Raw genomic sequence first — 20,361 nt, forward strand, 5'->3', positions numbered from 1 at the left:
TGCACTCAAAGTTATGTGACAGAAGAGGCCTGAACAGTTAACTCTGGTGTAAAGAATTATACTTCTTTCCTCAACTGACCTTGAATAAGTGAAGACAAAGGAAGAATTAATTCATTACGTCTTCAAAGGGAAAGTACTCTAAATCCAAGGTAGTATTAATATTTTCATTAATAGTCCAGACTTTTTTGTATACTTGTGACTAAACTACTCTCTAGACTTTCAGGGAAGGCGAGCAGTGCTTAGATCTGGCTCTGCCCCACCCTAATTCTGACATCAGCAAGCGTCACAAGCAGCTGCTCCTTGGAATCAACAGAAACAGGGTGAAGAGGAAATTCACCAGGAGACCACTCCAAAATCTACCAAAATCTAACTTGGGTTTTCAGCATCACAGTAGATTGTCGAAGAGGAACACAGCTGACAGACCCCTCTAACAAAAAGAAATATAAAATGAGGTGTTCTGTTTTACTAAAAAATCAAGTTGATGTGAGCTCAGTTAAATACCCACTATGACACGTCCCTCACTTTTCTTAGACCCAGAGCAATCACTGCTGCACTTGACAAGGCACTGAGCGGCACTGGACATTTTTTTTCTGGCAGAGCATTGCATGTGGTTATGAGATGGGCATACCACCTTTTTGTGTTTTGGGGCATCCAGAATCGAGGACTTTGGAATGAAGATATCAGTCTATTTCACATAACATAAAAATGTCAAAGCAATTTTATTTCTTAAAAAAAGTGGGTGGATTGGAAAATAATGCATTTTTGACATTATGGGACCTCCTAGAGTCCTGGACTTCTCAAGATAACTGGATGGCAATCTTATTTATAACTTTTCTGGGAATTATCTTTGAGATCGTACTCATAAAGATTTGTACAGCCTTTCAGAAGAAGCCTGCACTTCCTTCAGAGAAGGATAATACAGATGCCCACAAGGTAAGAACAAATGCTTGATTTCCTTTTCCCTGATTTTTCAAAGTAACACATAAGAATAACTTATAAAATTGTGGAAGTTTGATATTTGGATTACTCTAATATTTTATTGTCTCCCTTGAAACAGAAAGAAGACAGTTGCCTTAAAAGCATGAAATTTGGTAAGTATCCTACAATTTAATATTTTAATATAAAACTTGTTCAGCCTGAGCTGCTCCTTTTGGTGCTCTGACATTTTTTATTCCGATTTATCTCTAGGTAACTGGTCAATTCATTCATCTTCAGAAGAAAGGTAAGTGATGTATTTTGAAATTAGATGAAACAGGTTGGTTTTGTTCTACTCAAAATTACATCTGAATTACAGAAAAGGGTTTTCCCATTTGTATAGAGGATGACAGCTGTTCAACATCATAATTCAGTCGAACTCTGATTTTTTAAATGGTTGCTCTGTTCCAAGCTGTGTTAAATGGCTTTTTATGTACTGCTGAAATTATCCTTTTAGGTAGGTAGACTCATTACTGTTTTTACAAATGAGGAAAATAAACCTTAGAGAGGTTAAGTGGCTTGCTTCCTTACCCCATCCTCTCTCCAATACACATGAAGAAGTAATAATCACCAGTTCTGAAAATTCAGTTGAAAAATATTCATTTAGCACCTACTGTGAACCGAGCAGATCCTGAGCTAAGTGCTGCAAGAGTGACATGAAATGAGTTTATATCATCAGCATCCTAAGGATGCCTGAGTGCTAGAGATTAAATACAGACATCACTACTCTTGTTGCTATCAGTATCTTAATTGGTTTCATCAAAGTCCGTTCAGCAATCGTTAGATATCACTATACAATGGACATTGGGTTTTATACTGGGATACAATTAATAAGATGGTATCTGTTCTCCGGAAGCTTATACTCTTGTGGAGGAGACATAGATCTAGAGATGATTGCTTGCAGTTCGGTAACACAGTGATTGGAATACTATGAGAACATCTAGGAGGTACCTAAGCCAGCATAGGGGTGTTGGGCTGGCTTCATGAAGAAGGTTATACTGGAGCTGAATTTTAAAGGATAAGTGAAAATTAGTCAGAAAAAGACAGTGGGTTAGGAGGATAAGAAAGGCAATTATAAGCCATGAGCAGAGGCAAGGAAATAAGGAACAGGGTATGTACAATAAATTATGATGATATCAGAGTTGCTAGAATGCTAAGGACGAGTCAGGGAGTATTGGGAGATGAAGGTGAAAAAATACGCAGGAGTCAGATCATGGGGGAGTTTCTATACCCTGTTAAGAAGCTTGGAGTTTATTCTGATAGTGAGTAGCCACTGAAGGTGGTTAAGCGTAGGAGTGACACAGTTTTGTGTTATAGCTAGATCACTAGTAGCTAGCTGTGTGGAGTATGCATCTGAAAATTAATTTCTTTCAGTTGTCAGGTGTAAAGGGGCTTTATTCATTTAACCTGGTTGCTCTATTTTTATATTGAGTACTAGCAAATCTAGTTATAAAGTGGGTGTCCTGAGAAGCAGTAACAGTATCTGGAAGTATGGGGAGCTGGAATCCCGGTCGGGGTTGGCTGGGAACAGGAATACCAGAGCAAACCAGGACACCTCAGAAGTGCATCCACCATAAACAACCATCCAGAAGTCAACTGGACAGACCAGGAGTTGGTGTTTGAGGCGTACAGCGCTTAGGTGTGCACTGAGATTGAAGATTCTCATGGAACTAAAAGCCAGAGGATTGACAGACAAGAGAGGAAGCCACAAGAGGAAGTGGGGGAAAAGGACTTTTAGCACCAGGATCAAGATAATCTGAGAGTTTCCCCACCCCTCTGTGCCATTATTCCATTCCTGCTTAGGCGCAATTAAATACTTTTAATAGGCTTTAGGGAAAAGTAATTGAGAAGAAGAGATTGGGGGGGATGGTGTTGAGGGAAGAGGGTTAGGAAAGAGATATGGCTTCCATGGTGGCAGTACTACATTGTAGTGAAAAAACACATTTTGAATTACAAAGGTCTAGGTGTATGTCATAGTTCTGCCTCTAAATGATGGCATGGCCTTGGGCAAATGACTTAAACTCACTCCTTTTCCTTACTTTCAAAATAGCAGTTAGAAGAATTACCTCTTAGGAATGTCATGAAGATTCGTTAAAATGATATGTATAACAAAGCAAAAATATTTTACCTTGGCACCAGAATTCCTTTTTGGGGTAGAATTATATTTGGGAGAGCCTCTTAAATTATTTTGAGGTAAAAGGGCTTAAATATTGGTAGAACCTCAAGCATAAAAATGGTTAAAGTTGCACTGCATCAGAGACTGAGTGGGTTTTGTCTTGCTTATGAGATGAGAGAGAAGAGAAAGGGGAGGGGTGGGCAGAGAGCAGGGAGGAGCGGCAGAACAGAGAGCAGGGAGGAGCGGGGGAAGCATGTGGGGCTCAGGACCGAATGGCACAAAGGACGTCAAAGGATGAGCCTACCACTCAGTATCCGGAGTCAGGGAGAGCCGTGCTGGCCAGGCAGAGTCTCGGTGAGCCATGCAAACTGCTGATCTTATATCCATTGAGTTTTGGGAAATGGTTTGTTTCAGGGTTGACCTTAGCCTTAGATGTGTGTTCCTGGGAAAGTCTGCCATCAGTTGCCTGAGTTTCAAAGATTAAAGCTGTCACTGGTTGGTTTCAGAAGTGTATTTCCTGAAGCGAGTTACCATTGATAGACAAAATTGTTTAAAAGCAGGTTTGGTGTTTGTTACTATGACTCTAGGATTATGCTGTGACTCTACGCCATTGATTGATTTAACTGATTTACAACCACTTCTAGTACTTGTTGCCATGGCTATAGAGCTGTCAGTCTTTTCCTAGGAGTATGGGGAGTTCTTTTTAAATTTTCAAAGGCCAGTTGAGATTCCCTGGTGGGGAGAGGCCAAAGGACATTTTAAAAATACACAGACATACCTAACGGTTAAGTGGGAGTTGCTTGTATTGCTGTAGTTAACTCCCTTCTATATCTGCCTCTAGCTTTTCCTTAAAGTTAGCCACATGTATGGGTGGTTTGTGTATGTGTATTTTTCCCCCTTCATTGAACCTGAAGAACGGGTTGGGTTGTATGTGTGGATCAGCTTGCTATGGACAAGCGTTAGCCATTAGAAAGCTAGAGGTGAAAATGGCCACTCAGCAAATATTACTGAGGGCCTACAATGTGCTGCAGGCCCTTGAGATACAGCGGTGAACAAAACAGACATTGCTTCCCACCTTATGTTTTAGACAGAGGAGAGTCTGATAGTAAATGACAACATGATAAATAAATTATATGGGAGGTAGTGATAATTATATGTAATATGGTAAAACAAAAGATAGTGTAGGGTAAGAGGAATCAGGGTGCCAGAAGTAGGAGAAGAGAGGTAGGTGCAATATATGTGGTGGGATTTGACTAAAGCCTTGGAGGGATGGGGAGTTAACCAAACAGAAATGGTAGAAGAGTATTAGAGAGGTTAGAGAATAGGTGACCAGATCATGGTTGGACCCTGCAGGCCATCTTAAAGACAGTGGCTTTTACTCTGAGTGACAACAGAGGATCATTGTAGAGTTTTATGTGGGAGAATTATATGTGCTGTCTTATATTTTTAAAGGATTATTCTGCCTGCAGTGTTGAGAGTAGACTATACTGGGTCAAGGGTCTAAGCAGACAGCAGGCTTTTGCAAGTAATCCAAGTGAGAGATAAAGGTAACTTAAACCAGGGTGGTAGCAGTGGAGGTGGTAAGAAGTGGTTAGGATATACTTCAAAAAGTAGAATCAGTGGAGTGTGTGGATGTGAGAGAAAGGAGTCAAAGATAACTCCAAGATTTTTACCTGAGCAAGTAGGAAAGGTGCAGTTGTCATCAACTGAGATGATGAAAGCTGTGGGTGGAGCAGGGTTTTCTTTTGTTTGTTTTTGTGGTATGTGGGCCTCTCACCATTGTGGCCTCTCCCGTTGCGGAGCACAGGCTCCAGACATGCAGGCTCAACGGCCATGGCTCACGGGCCTAGCCGCTCTGTGGCATATGGGATCTTCCCGGACCGGGGCACGAACCCATGTCCCCTGAATCAGCAGGCGGACTCTCAACCATTGCACCACCAGGGAAGCCCTGGAGCAGGTTTTGATGGGGAAATGAGGAATTTTGTTTTGCAACTGTTGAGTCTTAGATTGATTGGGCATCCAATAGAGATAGTAAGTAGTCTGGGAGAGATGTCTGGTAGAGACAGTGAGTTTGGGGGTTCTTGGCACATAGGCAGTATTAAAAGCCACAGAGAGGGTGAGATTACAAAGGGACTGTGAGAAGATAAGAAGAGCAGGGGCTGAGCCCTGGGGCGCTTCAAAGAGGGCAGGAAGAAGAGGAGGAACCAGCAAAGAAGACTGACAAAGAGCTACCAGTGGGTTAGAAGGATACCCAGGAGAATATGTGGTCTGGAAGCTCTCCAGAGCAGGAAAGACAAATAGTTATATAAGGTATACAAGTTAGGTATCAGACCAATATCCCTTATGAATATAGATGTAGAACCCTCAACAAAATACTAGCAAACCAAGTTCAGCAGCATATTAAAAGGATTATATACTCTGACCAAGTGGGATTATCCTCAAGAATGCAAGGTTGGTTCAACATACATCTAGCATTGTTTTATTATGTTTAAAATCATAATATTAAATTGTTGAAATATTGGTCTTACATTTCAGCTTTTTTCTATATTTTCCCTGAAATGTGCAAAAAACTAACTCTGTATATGTCTCATATTTTCACTGTTCACTTTCCTAAGTGAATAATACACCTGTCCTGAGGAAATTTTATCCTAATTATGTCTGGACACTGCTATAACTTGTTAGGGTCACCTGGATTCCCTAGAATGCTTATGCATCCTGCCTGTATCAGTTAGAATATTTTAATTCTCAAGTAACAGAAAACCATGATTCAAACTGGCATACCAAGAAGAGAATTTATAATAATCATATAATAGGAAATCCTGAGGTAGGATTTGCTTCAAAATTGGTTGATACAGTGCCTCAACAACTTCATTAAGGTCCTGTAACTCTCCCTCTGCCTTTCCTCATGTTGGTTTTACCTTAAGGTGAACAGAAAGATGGCCACAAGAGTTTCAAAATCAGACCAGCATTGTCCAGAGGAAGAGGCCATTTTTTTCTCTGTCTTTCCTGGGAACAAGGCAACTTTTCCCAGAAGTTGTTAAAAATCTTTGTCTTATGCTGGGATGAGTTCATGCCCATTCCTAATCTAATTACCATGTTAGATTTAGCCTAATCATTTGGGGTAGAATGAATGTTGAAGAGTCCACATCCATGATCATTACTGCAACTCCCAATTTGGCTCTAGTAGTAAGGACAAACGGTGTTACCAGAGGTGACATGATACTAAAGATAATGGGTAGGTGTATTAGTCAGGGTTCTCCAGAGAAATAGAACCAATGGAAGATAGATTAATAGATAGATAGATAGATAGATAGATAAATATAAAAGGAGATTTATAGGAATCGGGTCACATGGTTATGGAGGCTGAGAAGTCCCATGATGTGCCCTCTGAAAGCTGGAGAACCAAGAAAGCAAGTGATATAATTCAGTCCAAGGCAGAAGCCCTGCGGGGACGGGGTGTGCAGCACTGGTGTAAGTCTCAGAGTCCAAAGGCCCAAGAACCAGGGGCTCTGATGTCTGAGGGCAGGATGGATGAAGATGGATGTCCCGTCTCAAGAAGAGAGAGGGAGAGTTTGCTCTTCCTCCGTCTTTTTGTTCTATTCACGCCCTTAACGGATTGGATGATGCCCACCCAGTTGGTGAGAGCATATCTTCTTTACTCAGTCTACTGATTCAAATGCTCATCTCCTCCAGAAACATCCTCACAGACACTCAGAAAGAGTGTTTTACTGGCTTTCTGGGCATCCCTCAGCCCAGTCAAGTTGACACATAAAATTAATCATCACAGTTGGTAACAAAGATGTGTATACAGCCTGTATATTAGATGTTAATAAATTCTCTTAACAGTTGAGAGAAGTTGAAGAAGTATTTAACATATTTTAAATATTCACCTAATAATTTTGTGTTCTCTATGAAAAAAAGGCAATCAGTAGTTTAGCCTAAACTACTCCAAATCCTAATTAGCAGAATCCAAATCAATGAGATTTTCCTGTATAAAAAAGCATTTAGAGGGCTTCCCTGGTGGCACAGTGGTTGAGAGTCTGCCTGCCGATGCAGGGGACACGGGTTCGTGCCCCGGTCTGGGAAGATATCACATGCCGTGGAGCAGCTGGGCCTGTGAGACATGGCCACTGAGCCTGCGCATCCGGAGCCTGTGCTCCGCAATGGGAGAGGCCACAATGGTGAGAGGCCTGCGTACCGCAAAAAAAAAAAAAAAAGCATTTAGAAAAAATGATTTTTGTGATGGGGTATATTTTGATGATTTCATATATTATCTTCATTGTTTATGATGAAGCATTATTTAAAAGTAGGGTCATTCTTCCAGTAAAGTACAAGATAATCTATGTTCCCTGAACAAACAGCTACCAGAATTTCTGACTTAGCTTATATGAGTTTCAGTTGATGACTTTAGGCTGCCTTACCATTAAACAAAACTTACGGTGCATCAGAATCACCTGGAAAGCTTGTTAAAACTCAGATTTCTGGGCCCCATCCCCAGGTGTCTGATTCAGTAGGTCTAGGGTGGGGCCTGAGATTTTGCATTTCTGATCATTTCCCAAGTGACCCTGATGCTGCTGATCTGAGCATTGTTAGACCAAGCCTAATCATTTGCGGTAGAAAGGATATTGGAGAGTCCACATCCATGATCATTATTTCAACCCAAAAGTATGTTGAGAAGCACTACCCTAAAATGTAGGCTTTTCTCTTGATCAAAAACAAACAGCTGTTAAAATAATCTGGACTTATTTATAGAAAGCTATAGTTTATGGTATTGGACATTCTTCTGTGGTACCTCTTAAAAGTTCCATAAGGATATTTTTACTCTTGTCAAAACTTTCATACAGAGAACAGAAACAAACTGATATTCCTTTTAAAAGGATATAATCTTAACCTGCAACTTTGACTGTCAAAATAGACAAGTCAAAAGTAGACTTTTGGACAGGTTTTTGAGGAAAAAATCCCTCATTCTCCTAGATATGAAAATAATTTACTTCACTTTGTCAGTGGATTGATTTATTAAATGAATGACACTAGGTAATGAATAATTTTGTAATGTGGACAAAGACTTTCCAATTTATCTCTATATTGAGCTATGTTTTTATATACTCTATTGGGTTTCCTTAAATCTAAAAGAGAGTTCCTGTAGGAAATAGGTCCTCAGTGACAACTGATTTACACACTCTTTTCTTATATTCAGAGTTGATGACTTTTCAGAAAGAACAATTACTTCATCACTTACATCTGAAGGAAATGAAGGTAACTCTGGAGACAGAGTTTCACTGCCAGATGAACCAACACGGGCAAGTACCAGTGAAAGTAAATATCGCATAAGTCACTTTAGTGAAAATCATGAGCCATCTTCAGATGGTACTAGCTCGTCTTTGTCACTGTTTCATTCAGAAGTACAGGAAATTTTTCCAAGGTGCAGAGGGTGTCCTGAAAACGAACATGAAACAATACAGTTTTCATCTAAGAAATTATCTTCCATAATGAAAGCCAACGAAAATAAAAATTTGATGTTTTCTTCTGACTTTAACTTTTCAAGAATTTCTAGAATCATTATAGAAAGTGAAGATATAGATGTGGCACCACACCCTCCTGCCCATTTATTTCTTTCTAGAGACCAAGTCAGACTTCTGGAAGAAAATGTGAGAAATAAAATGCCTTTAACATCCAAAGCTACTTTAGAGAGTAAAACTACCTATCTGTACTCAAGGTCTCAAGAGCCCTTGATTCAGAATCAACATTCTGTTAGAATGGACATTTCTGCCGAAGCACAAGATTCTTTTCCGGGACAAAGTGCTCTTCCGAATCAAGATTTTTCTGAAGCCCAGTTTACTAGTCAAGCCCAACAACTTGTTAACAACCAGGAATCAATCAATAGCCAGCCTGATATCAAGGCCAGATACGTTGCTCTGCCTCAAGATTTGATGAGGAAACCACTTACCAGCAGCACACAAGGCTCCTTCCAGACCCAACATAGGGACAGGAGCCAACATTTGGTCCAAGTCCCACATTCTGTTGAGACTCAAGATTCAATCAAGGACCTAGAGTCTGATACAAAACACTCAGAAGAGGCCCAATATTCTGTTTGGTTTGAAGATTCAAACGAGATTCAATATTCAATCCCAGGGCAAAATAATATTTTTAATAATGCCAGACATCTAGTTTTAACTCTAAGCCCAAATTCAGTTGCTAAAGTGATGCCACAACTAAAGAGTGTAAAGACAAAGGGCCAGAAACAAATTGCTAGCTCAAAATTAAATCAGTATCCTGCATATGGCTCAGTGCCTCTTTCACCTACCATGACCAGGCAGAAAAACAGAAGAAAAACATTACACAGTAAAAGTAAATTTAGTCTCAAAGTTCCACCTCAAAAGTCAAAGAAAACATCAACTTTGCCAGTATTTCAAATCACAGTATGTCACACTTCAGAATGTAGCAAGTTAAGACACAGGTATAAAACTAAGAAGAAAGAGTTACATCAAAGAAAAGGTGTATCAGGTATAGCGTTGTGTCGTACTTATGCTTTCAAGCTTGTTCCTCCTTATATTAGGAAGTATTCCAGGAAAAGACTAGTGAAATTTATGCCAGGTTTAACAGGATGTAGACATTTTCTGCTGAAGCAAAATAAGTCACTGTATGCAGAGAAAGTCAACTATGCAGGGCCTGTTGAGAAAAGAGGAACCTCAGGGAGTACTAAAAACGAAAAGCATCATGGCAGAGACAATAAAGAACTAAAAAACATTTCACCAAAAATTCCACCTCAGCTAGAAGAGTTTTTCATGGTCAATGCTTATAAACAAAAAGCACCTTGTTCTTCATTAATAGAAACAAACTGGAAGAATAAAGAGTCTCTTAAAGACCCAATTTTACAAGCAAAGGAAATCGATATTGCAGAGTTTTGTGCCCCAGATAGTGAAAAAATATCTGACCTGCATATTGCAAAGCATGAGACACCTTTAGAAGAAGCTATATCAGCACCTTTGCAGAAATTTGATTCCTCTCCCAAAATGGAGTCAGACAGAAGAAAGAAAACCTGGGAGGACCTAAAAAGTACAGAGAATTCACATCTTCTACTTACAAATGGAGAGAAGTTACCAACTAGTACATCAGAAATGCAAAGGTGCTTTCCAAAGGGAAATACCCACGAAAAAGATTTTCTTGAAATTGTTCTGGAGTCTTCAGATGTCAACTTGCTCATTTCACTAGGAACCAAAAAGCATAAAAGCAGTGAACAATCAGCAGGTGGAGAAATTCAAGAGAGTCCAGAAGGTGTAATTGAGAAGGAAAAGAAACCATTAATAGTTAATGTTACAGAAGATGGTGACCTAAGTGAAAGTGAGGAACTTGAATGCAACACTAGAAGCAGCATAAAAAATAGGCAAGATGAAAGAATATCTGATGCATTTCACGATGCCACTCACACTGCCCTTTCTGAACCACCTCATATGGAAACGCAGAGTGGATTAAAAACCAAGACAGATACATCAAGAATAGGGCTTAGTCATTCAGCCGTAAAGCAAGACGAATTACCAGATGACAAGAAAACATGGAGTGCAGAATACATTGAGAAGAGATGTATATTTAAAAAACCACAGGAACATGACAGAGAGGAAGAACAACAGGCTCTACAAGAAGCAGATCCACAGCTAACACCAGGTTTCAGGTTGAGTCTACAACTAAAGCAGAAGCCCAAGTACGTCAAATTTGAAATAGGACATAGCTGTTCAGAAAGTAGAACAACTCAAAATGAAGAGCTAGAGGTACAACCACACACTCTTTCTACAGAAACAATTGTGGGGACTGGTCCATGCCCCACAATGGATCCATTTCAAGTTGAGAAGGTGAAGCAAAGCACAGACAGACCTACAGCCAGGGAAACCGCAGATCCAGTGCATCCTCTTACAGTGTCAGAGAGCTTGCCAGTTTTAACTGAAACAACAGAACATGGTGTTGCATTGTGTGGAAGCCCCGGAAAGCCCCTGGATGATCAAATTGCAGAAAAAAAGGAAGACTTAAAAAGAGTTTTACCTGAAGTTGCCCTGGGGTCTTTCCATAGGCGTATGCTTCCTTTATCAAGTGTGAAAAGGTGGAGAATCAGAAAAAAATTACCAGAAACCAAAAATGTACTCTGTCTCAACCGTGTAATTATGAAAGTAAAGACACCAATACATCATAGAAGAAGATTGAGAGGTGATTTCAAAATCATGATTAAACAAATACTGCAAGAAACTGTGGCAGATATGCTTCTGAGTGTTCTTGACCCTCACGTGTCTATTTTGCCTCATATTAGAACACACAGCAGATTAAATGCAGAGAATCACAGTCATACCAAGCTGAAACAAGAGATATCAGAAGTTGAAAGAGAAGAAAAGTGTTCAGATACCATTACTAAAGGAAGTGACTCTGGAGACACATCAGAAGCAGCTAAATTGCAAGATGAAATGAGTGGGGACAGAGAAGCTTCACCAGAAGCTGTCCTTGAGGATTGCTGGAACCTCAGATTGGATGCATATCCAGAGAAAGAGCTTAAAACAAAGAAAGAAATGCAACAACCAGTCACATTTGCAGAAATCATGATGGAGTCTGTTTACTCGGCCATAACAGATCCATTTCATGCTGAGAATATGAAGAAAAGCCTGACCACACAAACAGATTTAAGATGCACTGCACATTCTGAGATGCCTCCTCCAGCATCAGAAAAATCACTGATTGGAGACCCTTTAACAACAAGAGAAAGTGATGTCCCAGATTATGGAAGTGATACAAGGGAAATGGTTTATTCTTTTACAGAAACAAAGGCAGAGTTACCCAAAGATTTACCAGCAATTTTCCCAGAGACTTTTATTTGCCACATGCCTGTTTTATCTCATTCTAAAGTGAAGAAAAATAGAGTAAGATTCTCACACTTAGAAAGTAGAGTGAAGTCCAAGTCTGTACACATGAAGGCATTGAAGCCATCAATTTCACAAATATGTAATATCACAGGTCATAGAAAGGAACTGGAATCTGACTTTAAGGCCAAGTTTGAAAAGATCAACCAAGCTAATGGGCTGGTTTATGAATTTCTAAACACCCTTTACTCTCCTGTGTACAGCAGGTTACAAGAAGAGACAAACAGCTTCTGCCATGCTCAGGTAAAGCTCCAGGGACTAGCAGGTGAGGGGAGACCACAGTATGTTGATTTCTTTGATAAGAGTAGTGCATTCTATGACAGAGAAGAAAAAGTACAAGATGGAGAGGAAGAGGAGCAAAAAACGTTGCTAGTAACTGCTCCGCAACATACCCAGTACCTCTGGATCAATGGGTATCAAGGGAAAGAGACCCACCTTGCCGAACCAGACCCAGCACTGGACCGTTTAACACAGGAACAAGATATACAGCACCGAACATGCTTTACACAAACTGCTTTGCAGACTGGCCTCCAGATGGGTCCTCAAGAAGCTAAGGAACTCCAGAAGATCAACAAACCAGAAGATGACATAACAGCCCCTACGGGTCTGGAGATTCCAGCTCCTGAGGCAGGGAACTCATCACTTGATAAACTTTTGAACACTACAACAGAGTGTGGCCTACCATCTAGTGGAAACCTTAAAAGGGAACTAGATTCTTATTTTGTGGGGAAAAATTCAGAGTTACCAGAAAATTTGCAAGTGACCTTCCCACAGTTTTCTGATTCGGTTGACCCCTTTGTTTCTAAATCTAAAAGGAAGAAAAACATATTAAAATTAGCAAGGAAGCAAAAAACAGTGAGTCGTAGGTATAGAACTATGAGAGAACAAAAGCCATCAATTTTGCATATGCTTAATGGCAGACAGAGCAAGGCACTGCAATGCAATTTAAAAATAAAGATGAAGAATCCACAGCAAAATAAAAATATAGCAGATGCATTTTTGGATATCATTCACTTCAAGGTGCCTACTTTGCCCAACATCAAAATGAGTATTGGATTAAATGTGGAGACAGATATGCAAATGGTAACAAGACTTAGTCATATGCAGCTAGTGCAAGGGAAATCGCCAAATGGAAGAAAAATATGTTGCCCAGATTCTATCAATATGAGTAGTTTATCTAACAGTGTGAAAGATGGGGCGGAGAAGGCATGGGAACAAGATTTACCAGCTCCAGAGACTTGCCAAGGCCTCATATTCAATATATATCAGAAGAAGGATCATGACCTTGTCAAATCAGATGAGGAACTGAAACAACCAGGAAGTATAAATATTCAGGTACAACCACAAACACATTTTGCACAGACTATTTTAAGCTCTGCTTCATGCCCTACATTGGATCAGTTTCAACTTAGAAAGCTAGAGAGCTATGCTAGGTTTTCACCTCCAATGTCAGGAGAAGCAAAGATTGATGAACAAATAGTTTCTGAAAGAGAATGTGGTGTTCCATCTGATGCAAACCATCAAAAGGAACAAGCTGATGGTATTGAAAAGAAAGAGACAGTGACTTTAGATTTCTGCCTGGCTTCTTTATCTATATCCAAAAGCAAGAGAAATTTCAAACAATATTCAGACATGAAAACCTTAATGAAGCCCAAATGTGGAATTTTAAAAGCAAAGAAACCATCAATTTCAAACATGCTCAATATCAAGGCTGGTGCTAGCCCAAATCATAGAAAAGAATTGGGATATAACTTAACAACCAAAATGAAAGAGGTGGGTCAAGGTGAAAAAATGGCAGACGCCAGGTACTCCCTCACGTCTATTATACCTGCCGTTAATAGGTATAGCAAGAGAGAAAGGGAAAAAAACATGTTAGGGGAAAAAAGACTCAGTTCTAAACAAGTAAAGCAAGAGATATCACCACATGAAGGTAATATTACTCCAGGTGACACCAAAGAAACCAATCTTCAAGATGAAGAGGAAGAAGAAGGTGAACAGGAGATGTTGTTAAAGATAATTCCACAGCACAGCCAGCATTTCATCTTCTGTTCAGGCCAGAGGAAGGAGCTTGACCTTCACAAATGGGGAAACAAAGGACGTGGGAAAATTCTGTTTGTTACAGAACAAGACATCCCACGACAAACACAGCTTCCAGATCCAACCCAGGCAGAGGAGCCAAAGAGAAGCCAGCAGACACTAAATGGCACGGTGTGGTCAGCAAGTTCAACCCTTCCCTTTCTAAAGTCAAAGGAATCACTAATTCGTCGAGTTTTAATTGATACAATGAAATGTGATGTCCCAAGTAATGGGAGATGTACGGGGGACCTGTACAATCATGGTAAAGAGGAAAAGGCAGAGTTTAAAGAATATGTACAAGCAACTGTCCTGGGGTCTTTGGATGCCTCCACACCTGATCTATTTGAATCTAAGAGGCAGAGAAAGACGCTTACATGTAGAGCCTTAAAAAGTAAAATGAGTCCCAAATGTGTTATTATGAAGACAAGGAAGGCACCAATTTCACAGATATTTAATATCCCTGGGAATGGTTATTTAAAAGCCCTACATCCAAAAACCCTGAAATCACAGACTGTTGACTTTTTAATTCAGATAAAATACTCTGGGGTACTGGAAGATCGTACTGCAGAGAGAAAGGAAGGAGTAGCCCAAGAATTACCAGCAGCAATTCCGCAGGTTTTGGATTTATCCACACTTGCTTTACCTGTGTCAAAAAGAAACAACTCAGAACTTACACACAAGAGAAATAAAATGAGTCCCAAATGTGTAACTTTGAAGGCAAAGAAGACACCGATTTCAAAGACATTTAGCATCACAAAATGTGGTGCACCAAGCCATGGTAGGCAATTTGAATGCAACTACAAAACCATGAGGAAACAAGGTCAGTCTGTGGCAGCTGTCATCCTGAATGCCTTTTCCTCTCCCGTGGCCGTTTCACTGGACATGAAAGTGCATGACAGAAGCAAAGTAGAGACGGACATGCCATGGAAGATGAGGTTCAGTCATGAGCTACAACACCAAGGACAGTGGCCAGATAGAGAAAGAGCCTCGTGTCCCTATTCCAGGGGCGAGAAGGGCAGGGCCTCAAATGTCAGGAAGGAAGTCAAAGACCTCGGTGGAGAAGCAGCGCCATGGAATTCCCAGCACCTCACTTTCCATGCTCCTAACATGAAGGAACCTCGCTTTGTGAAATCAGATCTAAAATGTAAGTATTCAGCAAGGGAAAAAATCCCAGAATCGCTTACCATAGCTCAGGAGCTGCAGCAACACACACTTTTCACACAAAGTGTATTGCATCCTGTGTCTTCCTCTATTTTGAATTCACTTCCATTTGAGAAGCTACCAAAAAGAACAAAAACGCAGAGTCCAAAGATTTTATCTCCAATGACAGGGAAATCACTTAGTGAATCTTTAACTGTTAAAGCACCGACTGATATCCTATCTGAAAGAGGCCCTACAAAGGAACTTGCTGGTTCTATTCCAGAGGAAAAAATAGGGTTACCAAAGGATTTACGAGTGAGAACCCTGCAGTCTTTTGGTATCTACATGCCAGCGTCACCTAAAATTAAAGGGTTGAGAAATGCAGCACTAATCCCTAAGTCTAGAACTGGGAAAGCCCAGATGGCATCCATTTTAAAGACAACTAATATCACTAGGTCTGGTGCCCCCAGCCATGGAAAGGAACAGGTCTACACCTTGGATGACATGGCCAAAGAAATATCTCAAAGTATGTCAAATATATTTATGAATACCTTTTTTTCACCTACACCTGTTTCACCTGCCATCAAAACACACAAAAAACTGAAAGCAAAGAAAGGCCCATTAAGAAAAAAAGTCAATATTATACAGTTAAAACAAGAGGAAGGGAAAAGAGTGTGTAAATATACCTCTAATAAATGGAGCACCTCAAGCAGCACATCAGAATCAAGATGGCAAAATGAAAAAGAAAAAATGGGCAAGGAAGTTTTACTCGAAGCAGGTCTACAATTCCTGAATAGGACCGGAAGTAGAAAAGATCAAAATATGCTTATTACAGAGCAAGAAGCATGGCAACAAGCACTAGTTTTGGAAAATATGTTGGAGTCTGTTTGTTCTCCTCTGGTAATTCCATTTCAAACTGAAGAGCTGAAAAAGAATATCCTACCACAAACAGACATACTGCATAGAATAAGTGAAAAGAGTTCACGTCTAAAAAGAGGGAAAGCAATGTTTGATGGTCTTTTAATTGATGAGGCAGTGTTTAGGACTACATCTGATCAGAGCTCCACAAAGAAGCTGGATGTTCCCAGTGCAGCTTCCCAACAACTTGAAGAAGAAATGGAAGACATAAAAACTCAAAAAATAACAAAATACACAGTTGATCAAAATATCCCACCTCCCAAGTCAGGGATCTCAGTGCTTGGAGATCCATATAATGAAAGCTCTAGAAGGAAAGTGGGTGGTCGTATTGCCAAGAAACATAAAGAGTTGCCGAGAGATTTACTAACAATATCCATGATGTCTGTTTTACCTGACTCTAAAAGGCAGAAAAAGGCATTACAGTTTCCAGGAAGGAAAGATCTTATGGGTCCCAAATGTATAACAATGAAGGCAAAGAAGCCTCTTTTTTCACAGGTGCTTAATATCACTGAGGATGGTCATCTGTACTGTAGAAAGGAACAGGAAGGCCATTTAAAGTCTATGATAAAGGACATGCAACCAAATAGAAGTATAGGTGATGCGTTTTTATCTCCCACACCTGTTTCAACTGATAACAAAATAGATTTTGAAATTGATAGCACACCAAAAACAGGGACGGATCGACCAAGAGTGAAAATACACAACCATACCTATCCAGAGCTAGAGAAATCAACAAGTGATGGGGAAGCATGGGAGGCCAATTTGACTGATACACAAAGCAGATCCAGCAACACAGGTAAAATGAATGTGCCACATAAAAAGGAAGAGGAAAATATCCCAGAAATGTTAGCAGAATCAGTTCTGCGCTATAGTCAACACTTCCATTTCAGTTCCCATCATATGAAAAATCTTGGCCCTTACAAACCAAAATCTAAACTGAATCGTTCAGAAGGCAGGAGGACTTGGAATTTGTCTTGTGCCATGCAAAATATGAGGCAAGAAGAACACGTTAGAGAAACTATCTTAGAGGCTGTTTCTAGAAACGTGATGAATTTTATTCGAGTACAAACATTGAAGAAACGTCTTCGTACTCAAGGGGGAATACAATATATGGTAGGTCTAAAGACCCCATTTCCAAAAGCTAGAAAGTCAGAGACTGGTTCCATACAATGTGATGGTCTCTGGGATGGAAATCCGAGGAGGATATGGGATCATCCTATTTCTAAGAAAAAGACATGGAATCAAAGTGACTTAGTAAGAACTGTCTTAAAGCCTTTAGATTTCTCCAGCCTTGATTCGTCTGAACCCAGAAGCCAGAGTTACACATTAGAGGTTGCAGACAAGAAAAATACAATGAGTCCCAAGCAGGTAATTGTGGAGGCAGAGAAACCATCAATTTTACAGGTGTTTAATAGCACAAGTTGTCTTACAGGAATCCATATTAAAAAACCCCACAAAGTTAAGTACAAGATAAGAGAGATGCAATGGAATGAAAGTGTGAGAGAGAGATTACTCCTCACCACTGAGGGAGCTAAGATTCCAACGCCCAAGTTAGTGATTGATCAACTGTCATTCGATACAGCAGCGAGGGACACTCTGTATAATGACAGAACACGTCACAAAAATCTGGGTGGTCTTATCACAGAGAAAAAGGCAGAGTCGGAGGAAAACTTAGCCACAGCTCTCTTGGGGCCTTTAGATTTGTTCACGCCTGTTTTATCTGACTCTGAAAGCCAGATAAACACAGTACAAGAGAAAATCATACTGAATCCCAGATGTTTAGCTCTGAAGAAAAAGGAGCCACTCATTTCACAGATACTTAAAGTCAATAGGCAGTTTGCCACAAAGCAGAGGAAAAAACTTAGATCCAATTTAAAAACCAAAATGAAAGAGATTTGGCAAGGTAAAAATGTGGCTGTTATATTTACAAATGCCATTTACTTCACATTGGATACCTCTGACATTAAAAGGCAAAGCAGATTCAAAACAGAGATAGACAGAGTATCAAGGTTTAGTCCTGTACAACCAACACACATGGAGCTGCCAGTTGAAAGCCGAGTGATTTTACAATCAGTTAATGCCACAGGTCATGCTGCTTTAAGCATTAATAAGGAACAGGAACAGGAGGTGGGCATACAGAGAGAGAAAACGGTGTTAAATGCAGACCTAAAATCTACAGATGCTTCTACGTCTATTCCACCGCACATAAAAATGGAGCAGTCACCTAGTACCTGGGGTAACTATGAAGAATCTTCTGAAAAGAGAACTGCCCTGAACAAAGCAAGAGTTACAGAGGAAGAAGAGTATGAACAACAGGTTTTGTTTGGAACACCTCCACAAAATACCCAGCCATTTGAGTTTCTACAAACGAGACAGCAAGAACCATGTGTCTCAGGAACCATCCAGAATTCTGCTTATGCTTACAATCCTAAATATCCTAAAATCATAAAACATAAAGGTAATGCAAAAGCAGCAGGTGTGACAAACACTACGCATACTGAACAGGTAAAGTCGAAGGCAAAGAAACCACTTGTTTCCCTGATGTATAACACAACAGGGTATGGAACCCAGAGCAACGAAAAGGAAATGAGGTGTAACATCAAGAAACAGAAGCCGGGGTTCCAGCAAGGTAACGCTGAGGTAGAGTTCGTTCTGAAAACTATTTGTGACTCTGGGTCTATTCCACCTCAAATTCAAGCATTGATGGAAGCAGAAAGGGAGAAAGGCAAGGCACAAAGGCTGATACACATTCCTCCAGAGCCAAAGCTGGAGAAAGCACTAAATAGAAGACAAATAGCATTTTCACAGTCCATTGCTAAGAGTGCTAAATCAAGAAATATTAAAACACTGAAACAATATATTAGAGAGCAAGAAGAAAAGTACCAAATTGCTTCACCAGACGTTCTCCCACAATGTAAATACCGATTCGTGATGAGCCAGCCACTGAAGAAAGAGCCTGACGATGTCAAATTCTCAGTAGATTTGAAAAGAGAAGTATATCCTGATCGACATTCACAAAAGAGGGAAACCAACTGCACTACGTTTGACATCTCAAGAATTAGATTACACACAAAACACAAATTCCTTATCACACCAGGAGTAAAGGAGGGATATGGAGACATGACCCAACATTCATTTCCAACTCCACAGTGGAGAGAAGTATCCAAGAAAACGGACATTTCCTTAAGTTCAAAAGGAAAGAATATGTTTCTCCCAGAGTTGGATGCTTCTCAACAGAAGACTTGCAAGGAGCAGAAACTGCTGAAACAAGGAAGTATTTCAAGGACACACCTGGAGCATACTTTGTATCCCATTATGGAAACTCCTCATTTGGAAAATACAGTAAAGGTCTCTGAGGAAGGTACATACATTGACAGAAAAAATATTTCACATCTATTGGGAAGAGGAGGATTAAGAGAAACATATCTTACAAGGTTCAAAAGGACAGACATTTCTTTGTACAAATGTAGAGGCCCAGCGATATATGTCTGCAGTGCAGAAAGGAGAAGTGAAACCAGATCACGCTCCTGAACAGATTCTGGATTCGTTATCTTGCCCCAGTGAGGAGCCTCTTCATGTCAAAGGGGCAAGAAATGCAACAGGGAAAGAAAATGTTAACACCCCTATCGTTTCAAATGTAAATCCATGGAGAAAAGAGAAACCAAAGTTAATGGACAGTCTGTCAAAATCAAATGGACAGAAAATAAAGTTTTCCAAAAAATGGAGGGCAAAGCAACAAAATAGTTCTAACCAGAAAGAAGAAAATCTTCTGGAATCAGTTTCCTCTTGCATATTGCATCAACTCCATATTGGAAAGCGAAAGAAAGAAGTCTCAGCCAAAGGAATCAGTCCAACGGTTTTGAGCCCAGTGGTAGAGAAAGCATCAAACAAAGCAGATATTCCAGTGGATCAACCTCCATGCTCAGAAGGAATTAATTTGCATATTGGAGAAAGAAAAGAACATCAACAAGAAAATATATGCAAGGCTCTTGCAACATCTGTTTCTCATTCTTTGATGAATATACTTCAGATTAAATTGCTAAGGGTAACGAAAGCATTAAAGGAAGTCGATAGTCCAACGTACCACATTTCAAATACAGAAGGAATTGGCTTGTCTATTGCAGGAAGAGAAGAGCAACCAGAACGTATACAACATATTTGTCCAAATCTTGCTTCTGACTCTTCGAGAGATATATTTCAGAGTAAGATGCTGTGTGAAAAGAAGGCATCAGAAGAAGT

The 20,361-nt window shown here is 40.0% G+C and overlaps 1 protein-coding gene across 1 annotated transcript; it reads left to right on the forward strand.

Annotated features, from left to right (window-relative positions):
- The first annotated feature begins 705 nt into the window (after window positions 1-705).
- LOC101277689 (leucine-rich repeat transmembrane protein CCDC168) lies at window positions 706-19,770 on the forward strand. The gene is made up of 4 exons (XM_049701148.1): window positions 706-933; window positions 1,058-1,091; window positions 1,189-1,222; window positions 8,289-19,770. The coding sequence occupies exons 1-4, from the start codon at window positions 706-708 to the stop codon at window positions 19,651-19,653; spliced, it is 11,661 nt and encodes a 3,886-aa protein (XP_049557105.1). The 3' UTR covers window positions 19,654-19,770.
- The last annotated feature ends 591 nt before the right edge of the window (window positions 19,771-20,361 follow it).

This window comes from Orcinus orca, chromosome 18 (genome assembly GCF_937001465.1).
Source record: "Orcinus orca chromosome 18, mOrcOrc1.1, whole genome shotgun sequence".
NCBI classification, from domain to species: domain Eukaryota; kingdom Metazoa; phylum Chordata; class Mammalia; order Artiodactyla; family Delphinidae; genus Orcinus; species Orcinus orca.